Source organism: Pseudophryne corroboree, chromosome 2 (genome assembly GCF_028390025.1).
Source record: "Pseudophryne corroboree isolate aPseCor3 chromosome 2, aPseCor3.hap2, whole genome shotgun sequence".
In the NCBI taxonomy this organism is placed as follows: domain Eukaryota; kingdom Metazoa; phylum Chordata; class Amphibia; order Anura; family Myobatrachidae; genus Pseudophryne; species Pseudophryne corroboree.
The window spans coordinates 657,130,268-657,151,236 of NC_086445.1; the positions used below are offsets into that span (position 1 = coordinate 657,130,268).

Here is a 20,969-nt window from a genome sequence, read left to right on the forward strand (position 1 = left end):
TATGACATACTGTAGCATATTGTAGCGTAACGAGACGCACCAATAAAGTAGTTCTTACTATGTATTTTGGTATTGTATTTTTAATAGAGACCACATGCATGCGCAGTGGTGATTTTAAAAAGCGACATCTGATGGATGATCGCAGGTATTACACTTAAAGGTAACGCCAAATGCTCTGTGCCACCCTACGACTAGGCGCACCTCCATATGACTAGGCATGCCTCCTTGCGCCCAGGCAGGCTCCGTATGCCCGATCGTAACTAATGCCTCAGCCAGCCAAGATAACGGAGGGCACATATGTATGTCGGACAAACATGGTGATAAATTCCAGCTGTAAAAGGCTTTTGAGCATTAAGCATGGTACGGATGATTTTCCTGGAAATTCCCTTTGCTCTCAGGATGGATGTCTCAAGAGTCAACCTATCAAAGCGAGGCATGCCAGATATGGATGGAAGCACAAGCCCTGAAACAGAAGATCCGGCCACAGAGGTGTAGAAAACCTGCACGGCCAGTTCGAAGCCACGAGGATCACAATGCATCCCCAATCTTGAATTACAACTTGCAGATCCCTGGGATCAGAGGAATGATGCATATATGAGTAGGTATCGTCATCTGTACCACTAGAACGTCCACCAGTAGGTTATCAGCAGCATGACTGAGACCCGGCCCTGGAACGCTGAGCCAGCCTCAAGAGACAACTGAAAGGTAAATATTGGTGTCCTGTAACCCGGATCGTGACAGCACCCCCCCCCCCCCCCCCCCCTTTAGGAGTGGCCCCAGGACACTTCTTTGGCTTTTGAGGAAATCTGGAGTGGTAATTCCGAACCAATGTAGGAGCATGGACATCTGAAGCACTGGTCCAGGAACGTTCCTCAGGGCCATAGCCCTTCCAATAAATCAAATACTGAAGTTGACCATATCGAAAACGTGAGTCCAGAATCTTGGCGACTCCATACTCAACTCCACGTTGAGTCTGGACTTTGGGAGCCGAAGGAAGTGCTGAATGGAACCGATTCAGAATCAGTGGTTTCAGAAGGGAAACATGAAACGTCTTCGGAATTTTCAGGAACAGAGGTAGCTGGTGTTAGTGAGCCACTGGGTTGATGACTTGTTCAATTCGAAAAGGTCCAATATATCGAGGAGCAAATTTCATGCTTGGAACTCTCAATCTCAAATTCTTTGTAAAAAGCCAAACACGATCACCCACTTTGAGGGCAGGAATTGCCCTACGCTTCTTATCTGCAAACTTCTTGTATCTAATGATGCCTTGAGTAGAGCCGCTCAGACATTTTTCCAGTTATTTGAAAACTGACAAAGACTGATATCAGCTGCTGGCACTGAAGTTACTGGAAGCGGATGAAATTCTGGAACTTTAGGGTGGAATCCATAGTTGGTGAAGAATGGCGTAGTAGAGGATGAAGAATGATATTGGTTGTTATTGCAGAACTCGGCCCAGGGAACAAGTTGAACCCAGTCATCTTGAGAGGAAGATACATAAATTCGGAGGAAGGCCTCTAAGTCCTGATTCACCCTCTAAGATTGACCATTGGTCTGGGGGTGATAAGCTGTGGAGAATTTTAATTTGACATGGAGGGACAAACATAAACTTCACCAAAACTTGGCCACAAACTGTACTCCTCTGTCAGAAATTATCTCCTCGGGAAGACCATGTAGTCTGAAGATATCCTGAATGAAAACTTGAGCCAACTTGGAAGCTGATGGAAGACCGGTAAGGGGAATGTAATGAGTCATCTTGGTGAACCGGTCAATTACCACCCAGATGGTATTAAACTTGTTGCCCATAGGAAGGTCCGTAATAAAGTCCATTGATAAATGGGTCCACGGATGATTAGGAACAGATAGCGGAACCAGTATCCCAGCGGGTGACTGGCGAGATACTTTGTGTTGGGCACATTTTGGGCAGGAAGCAATAAACTCGGTAATGTCCTTATTTAGAGTCGGCCACCAGTAAGACCTGGAGATGAATTCAAGAGTTTTCTGGATGCCCGCATGTCCGGAAAAATGGGAAGCATGTGCCCAATGCAAGAGATTCTTCCTTAGAGCTGGCTTTACTAAATTTTTCCCTGTTGGGGGTATAGAGTCCATCCTTAACGTGGTGAAGGCCACTGGATTAATAATAGGATGCTTGTCAGTAGACTCAGACTCATTTTGTTGCTACCAGGAGTGGGAAGGGGCATCAGCCTCGCGATTCTGTGACCCTGGACAGAACTGGAGCTTAAAGTCGAACCTAGAAAAAAAAAGCGCCCATCTGGCTCGATAAGGGTTGAGACATTGTGCACCTTTCAAATACAGGAGATTCTTGTGGTCTGTTAGAATAGTGATGGTGTGAGAAGCTCCCTCTAGCAAGTATCTCTACTCTTCCAGAGCGAGTTTCATAGCCAACAATTCCTGATCGCCAATGGCGTAATTGCGCTCAGCGGGGGAGAACTTCCGGGAGAAGAAGCCGCAAGGATGCAGATGACCATCTTTAGCTCTTTGAGACAACACGGCGCCCACTCCCACGGAAGTGGCATCCACCTCAAGAGTGAAAGGCGAGTTGGTATCTGGCTGTTTCAACACTGGAGCTGGAATGAACCTCTGCTTTAACAAATGGAAGGCTTGGACAGCTTCTATGGACCACTTGGAATGGTTAGAAACCTTTTTGGTAAAGGCCGTGATAGGCGCCACAATGATGGAAAAGTCTTGAATAAACTTTCTGTAATAATTGGCGAATCCTAAAAATCTCTGGACACCCTTGAGGGTTGTAGGTATCGGCCAATCTTGAATAGCTCTAGTGGAATCTTGATGCAGTGGAGGTGAAACATCAATAAATTTGTAAGATGAAGTACGAACTGGAATTTCTTTGAAACAATAGGTTTTGTAGCACAAAGGCCCCCATGCCACGATACAGTTCATCCTCCAATCAATCTGGGGGTTATGCAAACGAAGCCATGGAAGGCCTAAAACCACGGGATGAGTGGTCTTTGAAATCACCAGGAAGGGGATTAATTCTGAATGGAGAGCTCCTACCTTCAGATGGACAGGTAGAGTCTTAGAGGAAATGACTGCATCAGAAATCTTACTGCCATCCACAGCAGTCAAGGATATCGAAGAAGAAAGTCTCTCGGTGGGTAGAGACCATTGTTTGACGTATACCTGAGTAATAAAGTTCCCAGCCGCTCCTGAGTCTAATAGAGCAATAATGTTCCTAGTGCGATGGGCCACTTGGAGCGAGACTGGGAAGTTACACTCACTTGAAGATGAGGAGAGATTCGTTACTCCTAGCCGGTCTTCTCCTGGACGAGCTAGGACTTGAAGCTGTCCCGGACGCTTGGGACAGGCATTAAGAACATGAGAAGGTGCACTACAATACAGGCAGAGACGCTCGGATAAACATCTTCTACGCTCTGCCGGAGATAGACGAGAGTAACCTATCTGCATGGGTTCGTCCTTGGGCGGAGATGGTTGACGAGGAGGAGGAGCAATAGAAGACTTAGGAAATGTGGATCTTCCTCGCTCAACTTCCCTTTTACTGAACCGCAGATCCACTTTAGTACAAAGAGAGATGAGCTCGTTTAACGTTGGAGGTAAGTCTCTAGTAGTGAGCTCGTCCTTTATGCGCTCAGATAGGCCACCCCAGAAGGCTGCGTATAAAGCGTCATCATTCCATGACAGTTCTGATGCCAGAATCTGGAACTGCATTAGATACTGTCCAACAGTTTGCGTCCTCTGGCGTAAACGGAGAATCTCGGAAGAGGCTGAAGTTACACGACCTGGCTCGTTGAAGATGCGCCTGAATGTCGCCACAAAGTCTGTATAAGAGGACAGCATAGCATCCGATCTCTCCCTGAAGGGTGATGCCCAGTCGACGGCAGAGCCACTGAGGAGGGAGATAATGTAGGCAACCTTGGTGCGATCAGTTGGGAAACTGCCAGGCTGTAACTCGAAATGGATTTCACACTAGTTGAGAAATCCCCTGCAGGCTTTTGGAGACCCATCAAATTTTGCTGGTGTCGGTAAATGAAGACGTGGAGTAGAAATGGGTATGGTGGGTGGGGTTACCACTGTAGGTACTGCGGTCGGCACACTGGGCGCCCCTGAACCATGGAGGGTGGCTTGTATCTCATCCAGCCGAGAGGAGAGGTACTGAAGACACCGAATCACATGGCCCAGTGCAGCCTCCAGCTGTTTAAGACGGGCTGCATGTTCATGCCTTGGCCCGGTCGCTTGATCTTGGTCTCTGGCCAGATTCATTTGGTCAGTACTTACTGTCACAACTGAGGGCTGGTGTTGACCAGGAGTGGCCACAGTTGTAGGGGCTGGTGTGTATGTAAACCTGGGCGGCAATATAGGACTTTTAGACATGCATATAGATTTGTTCCAGCAATGCCCGAAGGTGTGACCACGGCAACAAGGATAAAATTAATGTATATTTATTCACCACAGTTCAGATGGTACACGGCAGTAACAGTAGAACATGAGGAATGATTAAAAACAGTACACAGTTCCACTGGATGCAGAAATAAAGGAAATGTCCTTAGGTGTGGTATCCACAGCAAGACTAGCTTGAGGGGTTAGGAAATCAGGAGATGGAAAGTCCTTTCACCAACACCTATATGCTGAAATAATAAGATGGAGATATGAACTGGTCAGCAGATGTTGTACAGAGGCTGAATGCAGTGTAGAGTAGATTGTACACGTAGACTGCCGGGTTTGCTGGTTGGAACCGGTGATGGAGAACTGTTGAAGAAGTGCAGAAGAACCAGTGTTAACAGGAGAAGAGTTGAATGACACTGGTGACGCTAGGGATCGGTGATATTAAAGAATAGATAACTGAACATCGATGGTGTCAAGGAAACCGATGGTGGAACATCGATAGTACTGTGAAGCTGAACACCGCTGGGAGCCAGGTGCTGGAAGCCAGTGTTTTAGAGCACTGCCAGTAGCAGGGAGCAGTGAGGACACTGTGAAGTCAGGCTGCACCGCAAGGTGGTGATTGGTGCGGGTCTCTGATGGAATGAAGCTGGAATACCTGGAACTTAATAATCAACTACAGGGAGCAGAGACAGGTTACACTGGTAATGACAAACAAAGCACTGACAACTTCCCGGTTCAGGATCAGTCCCTTTATACCCTCAGCAGTGCAGGGATTGGATGCGCAATCAGGCAGTGTTCAGCAATGCAGTGGATTGGTGGAAATAGTGTCATGTGATTTGACCAACATGGCTGCACCCATACTGGCACTTGGAGGGAAATCTAGTTTGTAGCACCACATGGGGTTTGCATAATGGCGGCAGCGGCCGCAGGAGCCAATGGATGCCAACCCGTGCAGTAGACACACGGGGCAGGCGGCAGAGACTACATCGGGTGAGAAGCGTCACGCAGACCCGCCTGTGCACTTGAATTACAATGATGGCGGCAGAGACTGCAACTGACAGGAGACGCCATGAAGAGCCATCTGAGCACTAGAAGAGCAGCAATGGCGGCTGAGGCCGCGGCGGCTAGAAACACCATCCAGACAATAAGAGTTCCTTATGACAGCATCTGCAGACTGGCAGAGAGGAGACATGACGTGAGGATATCAGCAGCATGACTGAGACGCGGCCCTGGAACGCTGAGCCAGCCTCAGGAGACACCTGAAAGGTAAATACTGGTGTCCTGTAACACGGATCGTGACAGACTGGATGATGCTGGAGGAGTAGCAGATCAAGGAGTAATTAAGCTAGACCAAGAGCTCTGAAGATCACTCAGGAGTCCAGAAAGTGGATTGGTAACCAGCTTAACCCAGAAAGATCGATGACTGGATACTGTCCTGTGACCTGTGAAGACCTGCATCAGTGGCGAGGAGGACTTCAGACATCCCCTATCCAAGTGGGACCTCTTGAACCACCCCAAAAGGGAGTATCCGATATCCTGAGAGAGAAGTTGTCTTTAAATTGCAGATGGGATCTGCTCCACCAAGCCAAAAAACTTTCATCTGAACATGTCTGAAGTTAAACAGAACAAACTCCATCATGTTAAAGGTGCAAACTAGGTAGCCCAGGAATTGTATTTAATAGTTCATTGACACTTGGTGATGTCAGAATAGACAAATCTTTGTTGGCAAGATCTGAAGTATGTCTGCAGGAAGGAACACCCGATGAACTCTGGAATCCAGCAAAGCTATCAATGTAACATCTCCTGAGACAGAGTTAAGGAACATTTTTCAAATATTTGATCCTTCTGTGGGATTGGAGAAGATCTAACATAACACAGATGTGTTCCCTGAGGATATTCTGTGACAGAGCCCGGATAAGCAGAACATTCAGATAAGGTTAAGAGATCCCTGCGCCGAAGATGAGCTGGTCTGACTCGCTTGAAAATTAGCTGAACCGTGGACCGCCAAAATGGTAATATTGAAGACTGGTGATGCCCACATACCTTCAACCTGAGTAAGCACTGATGACTAACTCGGATAGGAATATGTACAGTATGTCTAAGGTTGCCCTAAAATTACAATGTTCCAGAGGCAGAATGATGGAGCTAAGAGATTCTTTGCAGAACAAGGGAATACTCAGTTACTTGTTTAGTGCCTTCAGAATGAGGATGGGCTGTAACAAGCCATCTGGTCCGTAATTTAGTATGAGGTTGGCTTAAAAACATGTACTTCTTTCAAGACGGGGAAACAGAATGAAGACAATGGAGGCCGGAAGGGAGCAAATGGACTCCCCGAAAACTCCAGAGGTTTCTGGGCGTACTGGACAGCCGGTAGCCAGGATGGCAGGATGCCTCTGAACAGTCAGAGTGTATTCCTGGTTATCTGTCATGGTTTGTATCCATGCTTCGGAGAAATAGCGGAAGCAGGCCTTCCGCGCTGGAGTCCCCAGGTTTGGAAACTCGCCCCTTAATGCGTTAAGCCTGTCAGCTGTCTGGTGGACCAAGGCTCCCCACCTCAGGACCTAGATCCCTAGAGGAGACAGGAAGATAGAAAAAGGAATGGAAATTAAACATCTTGAACTCTCTCTGAGCTATGAGGGGTGCCGAAGAAGGAAAGTCTGATACCATAGTGACTATCCTGTCCAACTCTGGACCAAGAGGATCTCTACTGAAAAAGGGAGAGACCCTAAGTCGACTTAGAACCTGTGTAAGCACACCAGGAATGCAACCCAAGGGCTATGCTTTGCCACCACAGCAGACATAAGACATAAGACTAAGAGGTCAATCACCTGAGTCAACAGCTGCTCACCAGAATAGGTAGGAACTTGTCATAATGTGCCACACTAGAGACAATAAACCCCTATACATGTGTACCAGAACTGAGGCCATTCTCTAGTACAGGCTTGGCCAACCTGTGGCTCTCCAGTTGTGAAACTACAAATACCAGCATACCTCGCCACAGTTTTAGCATCCTCTAATAGCAAATCTGCCAAGATACCAGGCAAATGCAAGGGTGGGTGTTCAATTGCATCTCATGTGGAAAGTATCCAGTTGCCAGTCTGCTGGATCCCAAGGGAATCCATCTGTGTAGTTGGTTGGATAGAAGTCTAACAAAACGGGCAATGTGAGCAGCAAACCGAAGGGGGATTGCCAAAATGGTGCCGGTTCCTGCCAGCATCAAAATAAAACTAGCTTGCTGATGGCTGGGAATAGTGGAGGGGGAGTCTGTGGCTGCAGGGAAATAAAGTAACTGTTTGGTGCCCAGACTCTCCAGGCTATACCCAGCGTTTCCCTGTGATCCCTAGTGGAGGAAGAAAAAACAGGGCTATTTAGTGTGGTTTAAAGGTAGGTGTATGAGGACACAACTGTTTTTCTTGCCTTCTAAAATGAAGTAGTCTTCACGATAGGCTGTTCTATCAGGGTGCCGCGCCCTACCCAATTTTTAAAGGGCAAAATGTGCCCCTGTAGTGGTACCCTGCTAAAGCATTCTGACTGCTGCCTTGCTGGAGCCATGTGAATAGATGCCATGCGCACAGCATCTATTCACATTAAAGGGAGTGCTTGGGGGAAGCCCAACACCTCTGTAGGAGCTGGGCACGCCCCCATCAGTGACGTCGAGGAGGCCAGATCACCCCCAACAGTGTGTCTGGCAGCGCAGTACCCCCTCCACGGTCAGCCGCGCCTCCTTTCCAGGCACGCATGCACACTGACTGCCCAGCACCTCAGCGCCCTGACCTTCCTAAATCCTGGGGGAAAACAGTAATATAATAAACCAGTGTTGAGTACAATGACTTCTGAGTTACTCACCTCTCCATAGCCACACACAATGACTTGTTTTCCTCCAAACATAACATCCGTGCTTCTTTTCAATCTGCGGAATACAGAATATTCACAAATGAATAATAAAAATGCAGTAAAAAAAAAAAAGGGGTCATCCAAGGTATAACCGCAAGATGAAGACCTATTCAATACCTGTTTATTAGACCGTAATATGGTGACAAACTATAATTTAATCTGAGATACACGGCATGAGTGTGTATATGCAAAGGAAATATATTTTTGAGTGGAAAAAAAAATAAGAATTTACTCACCGGTAATTCTATTTCTCGTAGTCCGTAGTGGATGCTGGGGACTCCGTAAGGACCATGGGGAATAGCGGGCTCCGCAGGAGACTGGGCACAACTAAGAGAGAAATAGGACTACCTGGTGTGCACTGGCTCCTCCCTCTATGCCCCTCCTCCAGACCTCAGTTAGGAAACCATGCCCGGAAGAGCTGACACAATAAGGAAGGATTTGAAATCCCGAGTAAGACTCATTCCAGCCACACCAATCACACCGTACAACTCGTGATACTATATCCAGTTAACAGTATGAATAACAACTGAGCCTCACGAACAGATGGCTCATAACAATAACCCTTTTAGTTAAGCAATAACTATATACAAGTTTTGCAGACAATCCGCACTTGGGATGGGCGCCCAGCATCCACTACGGACTACGAGAAATAGAATTACCGGTGAGTAAATTCTTATTTTCTCTGACGTCCTAGTGGATGCTGGGGACTCCGTAAGGACCATGGGGATTATACCAAAGCTCCCAAACGTGCGGGAGAGTGCGGATGACTCTGCAGCACCGAATGAGCAAACTCAATGTCCTCCTCAGCCAGGGTTTCAAACTTGTAGAATTTAGCAAATGTGTTTGAACCCGACCAAGTAGCAGCTCGGCAAAGTTGTAAAGCCGAGACCCCTCGGGCAGCCGCCCAAGAAGAGCCCACTTTCCTCGTGGAATGGGCTTTTACAGATTTAGGATGCGGCAGTCCAGCCGCAGAATGTGCAAGTTGAATCGTACTACAGATCCAGCGAGCAATAGACTGCTTTGAAGCAGGAGCACCCAGCTTGTTGGGCGCATACAGGATAAATAGCGAGTCAGTTTTCCTGACTCCAGCCGTCCTGGAAATATAGAGTTTCAGGGCCCTGACGACGTCTAGCAACTTGGAATCCTCCAAGTCCTTAGTAGCCGCAGGCACCACAATAGGTTGGTTCAAGTGAAAAGCTGATACCACCTTAGGAAGAAATTGGGGACGAGTCCTCAATTCCGCCCTATCCATATGGAAAATCAGATAAGGGCCTTTACATGACAAAGCCGCCAATTCTGACACACGCCTGGCCGAAGCCAAGGCCAACAGCATGACCACTTTCCACGTGAGATATTTTAGTTCCACGGTTTTAATTGGCTCAAACCAATGTGACTTAAGGAAATCCAACACCACGTTGAGATCCCAAGGTGCCACTGGGGGCACAAAAGGGGGCTGAATATGCAGCACTCCTTTAACAAACGTCTGAACTTCAGGCAGTGAAGCCAGTTCTTTTTGGAAGAAAATCGACAGAGCCGAAATCTGGACCTTAATGGAACCTAATTTGAGGCCCATAGTCACCCCTGAATGTAGGAAGTGCAGAAATCGACCCAGCTGAAACTACTCCGTTGGGGCCCTTCTGGCCTCACACCACGCAACATATTTTCGCCATATGCGGTGATAAGGGTTTGCGGTCACCTCCTTCCTAGCTTTAATCAGCGTAGGGATGACTTCCTCCGGAATGCCCTTTTCCTTCAGGATCCGGCGTTCAACCGCCATGCCGTCAAACGCAGTCGCGGTAAGTCTTGGAACAGACAGGGTCCCTGCTGCAGCAGGTCCTGTCTGAGCGGCAGAGGCCATGGTTCCTCTGATATCATTTCTTGAAGTTCTGGGTACCAAGCTCTTCTTGGCCAATCCGGAACAATGATTATAGTTCTTACTCTTCTCCTTCTTATTATCCTCAGTACCTTGGGTATGAGAGGAAGAGGAGGGAACACATAAACCGACTGGTACACCCACGGTGTCACTAAAGCGTCCACAGCTATCGCCTGAGGGTCCCTTGACCTGGCACAATATCTTTTTAGCTTTTTGTTGAGGCGGGACACCATCATGTCCACCTGTGGCCTTTCCCACCGGTGTACAATCATTTGGAAGACTTCTGGATGAAGTCCCCACTATCCCGGGTGGAGGTCGTGTCTGCTGAGAAAGTCTGCTTCCCAGTTGTCCACTCCGGGAATGAACACTGCTGACAGTGCTAACACATGATTTTCCGCACATCGGAGAATCCTTGTGGCTTCTGCCATCGCCATCCTGCTTCTTGTGCCGCCCTGTCGGTTTACATGGGCGACCGCCGTGATGTTGTCTGACTGGATCAGACTGAAGCAGGGGTCTTGCCTGACTTAGGGCATTGTAAACGGCCCTTAGTTCCAGAATATTTATGTGTAGGGAAGTCTCCTGACTCGACCATTGTCCCTGGAAGTTTCTTCCCTGTGTGACTGCCCCCCAACCTCGAAGGCTCGCATCCGTGGTCACCAGGATCCAGTCCTGTATGCCGAATCTGCGTCCCTCTAGAAGATGAGCACTCTGCAGCCACCACAGCAGCGACACCCTGGCCCTTGGAGACAGGGTTATCAGCCGATGCATCTGAAGATGCGATCCGGACCACTTGTCCAACAGATCCCACTAAAAGATCCTTGCATGGAACCTTCCGAATGGAATTGCTTCGTAAGAAGCCACCATCTTTCCCAGGACTCGCGTGCAGTGGTGCACCGACACCTGTTTTGGTTTTAGGAGGTCTCTGACTAGAGATGACAACTCCTTGGCCTTCTCCTCCGGGAGGAACACTTTTTTCTGTTCTGTGTCCAGAACCATCCCCAGGAACAGTAGACACGTTGTAGGAACCAGCTGCGACTTTGGAATATTCAGGATCCAGCCGTGCTGTTGTAGCACTTCCCGAGAAAGTGCTACTCCGATCAACAACTGTTCCCTGGACCTCGCCTTTATAAGGAGATCGTCCAAGTACGGGATTATTAAAACTCCCTTTTTCCGAAGGAGTATCATCATTTCGGCCATTACCTTGGTAAATACCCTCGGTGCCGTGTACAGACCAAACGGCAACGTCTGGAATTGGTAATGACAGTCCTGTACCACAAATCTGAGGTACTCCTGGTGAGGAGGGTAAATGGGGACATGCAGGTAAGCATCCTTGATGTCCAGTGATACCATGTAATCCCCCTCATCCAGGCTTGCAATCACCGCCCTGAGCGATTCCATCTTGAACTTGAACCTTCTTATATAAGTGTTCAAGGATTTTAAATTTAAAATGGGTCTCACCGAACCGTCCGGTTTCGGTACCACAAACATTGTGGAATAGTAACCCCATCCTTGTTGAAGGAGGGGTACCTTGACTATCACCTGCTGCGAATACAGCTTGTGAATTGCCTCCAGCACTGCCTCCCTGTCCGGGGGAGCTGTTGGCAAGACAGATTTGAGGAAACGGTGAGGGGGAGATGTCTCGAATTCCAGCTTGTACCCCTGAGATACTAATTGTAGAATCCAGGGATCCACCCGTGAGCGAGCCCACTGGTCGCTGAAGTTCTTGAGACGGGCCCCCACCGTACCTGGCTCCGCCTGTGGAGCCCCAGAGTCATGCGGTGGACTTAGAGGAAGCGGGGGAGGACTTTTGTTCCTGGGAACTGGCTGTATGCTGCAGCTTTTTCCCTCTACCTCTGCCTCTGGGCAGAAAGGACGCGCCTCTAACCCGCTTGCCTTTCTGGGGCCGAAAGGACTGTACCTGATAATACGGTGCTTTCTTTGGCTGTGAGGGAACATGGGGTAAAAATGCTGACTTCCCAGCTGTCGCTGTGGAAACGAGGTCCGAGAGACCATCCCCAAACAACTCCTCACCCTTGTAAGGCAAAACTTCATTGTGCCTTTTAGAATCTGTATCTCCTGTCCACTGCCGAGTCCACAACCCTCTCCTGGCAGAAATGGACATTGCGTTTATTTTAGATGCCAGCCGGCAAATATCCCTCTGTGCATCTCTCATGTATAAGACTGCGTCTTTAATATGCTCTACGGTTAGCAATATAGTGTCCCTGTCTAGGGTATTGCACATCCATGCTGAAGCAATAGTCGGTCTCAGTATAATTCCTGAGTGTGTATATACAGACTTCAGGATAGCCTCCTGCTTTCTATCCGCAGGCTCCTTTAGGGCGGCCGTGTCCGGAGACGGTAGTGCCACCTTTTTTGACAGACGTGTGAGCGCTTTATCCACCCTAGGGGATGTCTCCCAACGTGACCTGTCCTCTGGCGGGAAAGGGTACGCCATTAGTAACTTTTTAGAAATTACCAGTTTCTTATCGGGGGAAGCCCACGCTTCTTCACACACCTCGTTTAATTCATCAGATGGGGGACAACCACTAGTAGCTTTTTCTCCCCAAACATAATACCCTTTTTTGTGGAACATGGGGTAATATCAGAAATGTGCAACACATTTTTCATTGCCGTAATCATATAACGAGTGGCTCTATTGGAATGTACACTAGTCTCATCGTCGTCGACACTGGAGTCAGTATCCGTGTCGACATCTGTGTCTGCCATCTGAGGTAGTGGGCGTTTTAGAGCCCCTGATGGCTTTTGAGACGCCTGGGCAGGCACGGGCTGAGAAGCCGGCTGTCCCACATCTGCTATGTCGTCAAACCTTTTATGTAAGGAGTTGACACTGTCGCGTAATTCCTTCCACATGTCCATCCATTCAGGTGTCGACCCCGCAGGGGGTGACATCACATTTATCGGCACCTGCTCCGCCTCCACATAAGCCTCCTCATCAAACATGTCGACACAGCCGTACCGACACACCGCACACACACAGGGAATGCTCTGAACGAGGACAGGACCCCACAAAGTCCTTTGGGGAGACAGAGAGAGAGTATGCCAGCACACACCAGAGCGCTATATAATGCAGGGATTCACACTACACAAGTGATTTTACCCTATAGCAGCTATATATATAGTATTAGCGCCTAAATTTAGTGCCCTCCCTCTCTTTTTTACCCTATGGAGTCTGGAAACTGCAGGGGAGAGCCTGGGGAGCGTCCTTCCAGCGGAGCTGTGAGAGGAAATGGCGCCAGTGTGCTGAGGGAGATAGCCCCGCCCCTTTTTCGGCGGACTTCTCCCGCTTTTTATGGATATTTTGGCAGGGGATTTTACACATATATAGTCTTAATGACTATATTATGTGTTATTTTGCCAAGCAAGGTACTCATATTGCAGCCCAGGGCGCCCCCCCCCCGGCGCCCTGCACCCATCAGTGACCGGAGTGTGTGGTCAATGGCGCACAGCTGCAGTGCTGTGCGCTACCTTGATGAAGACCGGAGTCTTCTGCCGCCGATTTCCAGGAACGTCTTCTTGCTTCTGGCTCTGCAAGGGGGACAGCGGCGCGGCTCCGGGACCGGACGACCGAGGCTGGGCCTGTGTTCGATCCCTCTGGAGCTAATGGTGTCCAGTAGCCTAGAAGCCCAAGCTAGCTGCAAGCAGGTAGGTTCGCTTCTCTCCCCTCAGTCCCTCGTAGCAGTGAGTCTGTTGCCAGCAGATCTCACTGAAAATAAAAAACCTAAAATATACTTTCTTTTCTAGGAGCTCAGGAGAGCCCCTAGTGTGCAACCAGCTCGGCCGGGCACAAAATTCTAACTGAGGTCTGGAGGAGGGGCATAGAGGGAGGAGCCAGTGCACACCAGGTAGTCCTATTTCTTTCTTAGTTGTGCCCAGTCTCCTGCGGAGCCCGCTATTCCCCATGGTCCTTACGGAGTCCCCAGCATCCACTAGGACGTCAGAGAAAAGATTTTTGGTCACTTAGCATTGAATCCTTTTCTCTGAAGCAGGCTGGGCACACTTGACCATGGGACTGCAGGTTGGGGCTGGAGCTGGCACCAGGCCTGCCATCAGGGGGGTGCTGCGGGCACAGATGTCCCGGCCTCTCTGACAGAGAGGAGAGGGCACGGGCCGCTCATGCTGTCGTCTGCCCGCTGCAATGCTCCGCCCACTTTTCATTACCAAGTTCTGGCATTTGCAAAGGAGGGGGAGAGGACGCTGCAAGCTTCTATTGTAGACGTCCCTCTAAAAATGGGCGCTGCCTCAGAGGAGACAGTTATAAAAGATACTAGAGGAGGCTCCTCTAGTATCTTTAATAACTGTCTCCTCTGAGGCAGCAGCCATTTTGGCAGATAAATTTTTCAATAGAAGCTTGCAGCATACTCTTCCCTCTCCTGTGACAGTGCCAGATTTCGGTCACGAAAAGGGGGCGGAGCTACATGAAACAGAGAGGACGGCGCTACACGGAACCAGGCTGCTACAGCTCTGGTGAGCCTGTGATAGGTAAGCTGAGGGAGAGTGAATGGGAGAGAGAAAGTGTGTGTGTGTGTGAGTGTGTGTGTGTGTGTGTGTGTGTGTGTGTGTGTGTGTGTGTATGTATGTGTATATATATTTATTTTGTATGGTTTATATATATATATCTGGGTAAACAAATTCAATTCTTATAGTAATACTATTAGAAAAATCTCTAATAAATTTTGGCCGATTATGCAGGCAGACAAAAATCTTACATCCCTATCTAATACTCGTTTAATGCCCGCGTATAAACGGGGAAAGAATCTTAGGGACCACCTTGTTAAAACTAATGTACAATTTCCTAGTTCTAAACATGTAAATGAAACAGTTTTTTTGAGTGTTTCCAAGCCTTGATGCTTTCGTTGCTTGGGTTGCAATACCTGTAGCCATATGCTACCGGGTGATTCTTTTTACCATCCTTACTCAGGTAAACGATATTAAAATACATCATCGTGTCACCTGTTCAACTAAATTTGTAGTCTATCTACTCAGTTGCCCCTGCGGTCTCCACTATGTGGGAAAGACTTAATGTATGTTCAAAGAAAGAATGGCAGGACACCGAGCCTCTATTAGAGCTGTGCTGGCTACAGGTCATAGCGACCAGCCAGTTGCCCGGCACTTCCTCAAGGCCCGTCATTCTCTGGCAGTCCTTAAACATCGGATCATTGATTATATTCCACCTCTTATCCGTGGGGGTAACTTCTTGTCAAAGCCGTACTGCCCCGTACTGCTAACTAATCCCTTTACTGCTTTAGCACTTATTCTAGTACAATTATACCCTGTGGAATTTGTTTCCTTTATTTGCTATAAGCTATCTAACTATGGGATAATGATTTGTACATTCTTTGTGTCATTGGTAATTTGATTAATCGTTTGATTGATTTATCTGTCTGACATGCCAGCATCTATATGGTTTTTTTTATGTATGTTTGTATTGTGGTTTTATCACTGTTGTAATTAGTGTATCACTGCACAGGTGGTTTTCCCTCCGTGACGCCGGAGGACGTCGACCCGTGATGACATCATCAATTACTGGACGTGTGAGACGAACTCTTGGCGCCATGGACGGATGCAGTGGTAATTAGGTGGGTCTTTCACAGCTATTGTTATCCTGATGAAAATGTTCCATTAGTAACATTGAAACGTCGATACGAATCAGACAGTGTCCTGTCTTCCTTTTACTTGTACCGTGAGTGCCGCCTACAGAGAACTTGTTTGTATAGGTGATTGCCGAGTCACCAACAGAGGGCAACGGCTACTTACAAGTTATTCATATTTTAGCGAAAAAGGAGTGCAGCTGTTTCTTTTTATTTATATATATATATATATATATATATACACACACACACACACACACACACACACACACACACACACACACACACACACACACACACACACACACATATACATACATACAGCTGTGCTCATAAGTTTACATACCCTAGCAGAATTTGTGATTTTCTGGCCATTTGAAAATTTAGAAAATGAATAACAACTCACAAGCTTTTCTTTCACTCATGGTTAGTGGTTTTGTGAAGCCATTTATTGTCAAACAACTGTGTTTACTCTTTTTACATCATAATGACAACAGAAACTACCCAAATGACCCTGATCAAATTATTTCTTTTTGTGGGTGGGGCTGCCTATTTTGCGAGTCCCGGACCCCAAAATTTCTGATGGCGGCCCTGGCTTGCACCTAAATGAAACTGTAGCTTTAAATAGTAAGTTCCTCACCTCTGCAACCGCTTAATTCTAGTACTTCTTTAAAAGAGTCCTGCAAGCAGTAGCAGTAACCTAGTGAAGCTTAGATCAAATATACAAATTAGGAGGCAAAACCCTCGCACAACTGAGCATGAGGGAGGGAATGCAGTATTCTCCAGCCCGCTTCAGAAAAAAGGATTAAACGGTAAATGACCAAAAATTCTCTTTTCTCTTTCAGCAAGGCTGGGGTACACTGGACCATGGAACGTTCAACATCTGCCCGCAGAGGAAGAAGTGCTCAATGGGTGCCGCCTGGGGCAAAAACATGTTCACAGAAGACCACAGAGCTGCACAACAAACCTGTTTCACTAAAGTCTCATGTTGTGCTACCCCAGAGGTCAGCACTGCCCTTGTGGAATGCACAACAAAAGGTTTGGTGCTGGTCACTCATTAGAATACTGTAGGCTACCGTGATGACCAAGAGGCTGTTAACCTGCAATTGTCTGCCTCGTAGCCAGCCAGCCAGCCATCCAGATATATGTGCGTTGTAAATAACAAGCAGAGAATCTGTGCACTGGACAGAAGTATTATTGTCCAAGTAAATCCGCAGAGGTCGAACCGTGTCTAGTAGAGCCAGATCATCTAGTTCACTCACGGGAAGTCGCTGGAGGGAAAAATAGGATTCTAATTACCTACCGGTAAATCCTTTTCTCATAGTCTGTAGAGGATGCTGGGGTCCATTTAGTAACATGGGGTATAGACGGGTCCTTTGGGAGCCACTGATACTTTAAGAGTTTAATAGTGTGGGCTGGCTCTTCCCTCTATGCCCCTCCTACCAGACTCAGTATAGAAACTGTGCCCGAGGAGACGGATACACTTTGAGAGAAGGAATTACACAGATAGTGGTGAGATTCACACCAGCTCACACATAACAAAAAGGAAAGCCAAGCTAACCCACTTGGAACAATTCAGCAACGGCTGATACAACAAAACTGAACCAAGTAACAATGCAGGAATACGAAGCGCTGGGCGGGCACCCAGCATCCTCTACGGACTACGAGAAAAGGATTTACCGGTAGGTAATTAAAATCCTATTTCCTCTTACCTCCTAGAGGATGCTGGGGTCCATTTAGTACCATGGGGACGTACCAAAGCTTCCAGTACGGGAGGGAGAGCGCTGAGGATCATGCAGAACAGATTGACCAAGCTTTAGGTCCACAGAGGCAAAGGAATGAACTTGTAGAACTTAGCAAACGTGTTCGACCAAACCAAGTAGCCGCTCGGCAAAGCTGTAAAGGCGAGACACCCTGGGCGTTAACAGATTTTGGATACGGCAAGCCTGCCGTCGAATAAGCATGCTGGATAGTGAACCTGATCCAGTGAGAAATAGTCTGCTTAGAAGCAGGACACCCAACCTTCGGAAGAAATTGCTGACGTGTTCTGAGCTCAGCTCTGTCTTCATGGAAAATCAAGTAGGGGCTCTTGCATGACAATTCCCCCAATTCTGACACACGTCTAGCAGATGCCAATGCCAATACCGTGACCGCCTTCCAAGTAAGAAACTTAACGTCCACCTCCTGCAAAGGTTCGAACCAATCCGATTGCAAGAACTGAAGCACCACATTAAGATCCCAAGGTGCCGTAGGAGGCACAAAGGGTGGTTGGATGTGCAGAATCTCTTTCAAGAATGTCTAAACCTTAGGGAGTGCAGCCAATTGTTTATGAAAGAAAATGGACAAATCCGAAATCTGAACTTTTATGGAGCCCAAGCGTAGGCCCACATCAACACCTGCTTGCAGAAAGAGGAGAAACCGTCCAGTTGAAACTCCACTGTTGGAAACTTCTTGTCACACCAAGACACATACTTTTTCCAAATCCGATGGGGATGTTTAAACGTAACGCCCTAGCTTGTATCAGGGTAGAAATTACCTTTTTCGGAATGCCCTTTTGAGCTAAGATCTGGCGTTCAACCTCCATGCCGTCAAACGTAGCAGCGGTAAGTCTTGATAGGTGAATGGCCCCTGTGGTAGAAGGTCCTCGCGAAGAGGAAGAGGCCACGGATCCTCCAGGAGTAATTCCAGAAGATCGGCGTACCAAGCCCTCCTTGGCCAGTCCGGAGCAATGAGGATCGCCTGAACTCTTGTTCTTTTTATGAGTTTGAGAACCCTTGGGATGAGTTGAAGTGGAGGGAACACATACACCGACTGGAACATTCACAGAGTTACCAGTGCTTCCACTGCCACTGCCTGTGGGTCTCTTGACCTGGAACAGTACCTCCGAAGCTTCTTGTTGAGACGTGAAGCCATCATGTCTACATGAGGAACACCCCATTGGCTTGTAACCTCTGCGAACACCTCAGGGTGGAGGCCCCATTCTCCTGGATGGAGATCGTGTCTGCTGAGGAAACCCGCTTCCCAGTTGTCCAGAGGATAATTCTTGTTACCTCTGACATTGCCGCTCTGCTCTTCGTTCCGCCTTGACAGTTTATGTAAGACACTGCTGTGACATTGTACGACTGGTCCTGTATGGCCCAATCTTGCAGAAGATGTGCCGCTTGTAGAAGGCCATTGTATATGGCCCTTAGTTCCAGAATGTTTATCGGAAGTATGGACTCCAGACTTGACCACTTTCCTTGGAACTTTGCCTCTTGGGAGCCCTCTCCCCAACCTCTGAGACTTGCATCCGTGGTTAGAAGGATGCAATTCTGAATCCCGAACCTGCGACCTTCCAGGAGGTGAGAAGTGTGCAGCCACCAGAGGAGCAAAATTCTGGCTTTCGGTGACAGGCGTTTCCACTGGTGCATGTGAAGGTGTGATCTCTACCATTTGTCTAGGAGATCTAGCTGGAATGACAGCGCATGGAACCTAGCCTCGTAGGAGTCTACCATCTTCCCCAGAAGACGAATGTACTGATTAACCGAAACCTGGGCTGGCTTCAGGACATCCCAAACCTTTGATTGAATTACCTACACTTTCTCCAACGGTAGAAACACCCTCTGCACTTCCGTGTTGAGTATCATCCCCAGAAAGGGTAGTCTCCTTGTCGGCTCCAAATGTGACTTTGGAAGATTCAGGATCCACCCATGATCCTAGAGTAGACAAGTTGAGAGAGCAATACTCTGCAACAACCTCTCCCTGGACTATGCTTTTATCAGCAGATCGTCCAGATATGGAATTATGTTCACTCCTCGTCTGCGGAGAAGTAGCATCATCTCTGCCATGACCATGGGGAACACCCTCGGTGCTGTAGAGAGACCAAAAGGCAGTGCCTGGAACTGATCGTGACAATCCAGCAGTGCAAATCTGAGATAAGCCTGGTGAGGCGGCCAGATCAGAATGTGAAGGTATGCATCCTTGATATCGAGGGATGCTAGGAATTCCCCCCTCCTCCAGAGCTGAGATCACCGCTATCAGAGACTCAATTTTGAATTTGAATTCCCTTAAGTAGGGGTTCAATGACTTTAGGTTTAAAATTGGCCTTACCGAACCATCCGGTTTCAGTACCACAAACAGGTTTGAGTAATAACCCTTGTGGTATAGATGAGAGGGAACTGGGACAATAACATCTGTTAGAACCAATTTTTTAATGGCTTCCTGTAGGATAGCACTTTCTGTCAGTGAAACTGGTAAGCCTGATTTGAAGAATCTGTGAGGTGTGAGTTCCTGAAACTCCAGTCTGTAGCCCTGGGTAACAATGTCTGTCACCCCGGGGTATAGGCCTGATGACGCCCAGATGTGACTGATATTTTTTAGACTTGCTCCCACCAGCCTGGACTCCAGGCTGGGAGGTCTACCATCATGCTGAAGATTTTGAGGAAACAGAACCTGGTTTCTGTTCCTGAGAACCTGTTGGTGCAGGTTTTTTGAATTTTCCCCAGCCACCCCTAAAGAAGGTAGAAGGGGATTTGGATTTTTTTAATTTTGCGGTCCGAAAGGACTGCAGTGAGGACATAGGATAAGATTTCCTCGTCGGTGGAGCTGCTGAGGGGAGAAAGGTTGAGTCACCTGCAGTTGCCGTGGAAATCCACACATCCAATGCATCCCCAAACAGAGCCTGACCTGTGAAGGGTAGGTTCTCCACAATTTTCTTAGATTCTGCATCCGCAGTCCATTGGCATAGCCAGATAGCCAGAAAATGTAGGAGAAACGGTAGTTGAAAAAGATTTGGGGCTGCTCATTGATAATAGCCTTAGTAGCAGTTCTCAATGTCAAAGTGCAGAAACAAAAGCAAATAAGATGTTAGCATGCATAAAATAGGGAATTGAGACAAGGGATGAGAGTGTAATCCCACCACTGTATAAATCACTGATATATTGTGTACAGTTCAGGGCACCACACCATAAAAAAGATATCTTGGAACTTGAAAGAATTCAGACGAGCCAGAAAACTGATCAAGGATGTTAGAGGCACCGGATTATGGACGAAAGGCCTACTAGGTTAGATATGTTTACATACAAAAAGAGGCAGCTGAGAGGGGGCATTATTAATATTTACATATTATATATATATATATATATATATATATATATATATGTATAGACAATACAAGGATCTATCAGGCGATTTGTTTATCGAAAAATATCTACACAGGATACACGGACACCCTCTGG

General features: G+C 47.6%; 1 protein-coding gene across 4 annotated transcripts in view; it reads right to left on the bottom strand.

The window, feature by feature from the left end:
- Nucleotides 1-20,969, bottom strand: part of AHCYL1 (adenosylhomocysteinase like 1) — a 905,485-nt gene that overhangs the window by 380,989 nt on the left and 503,527 nt on the right. For all 4 annotated transcript variants that reach the window (XM_063955029.1, XM_063955028.1, XM_063955032.1 and 1 more), the window contains exon 9: nt 8,224-8,287. In XM_063955029.1, coding sequence (XP_063811099.1) covers nt 8,224-8,287 — 64 coding nt within the window. The remainder of the gene's footprint in view (nt 1-8,223; nt 8,288-20,969) is intronic.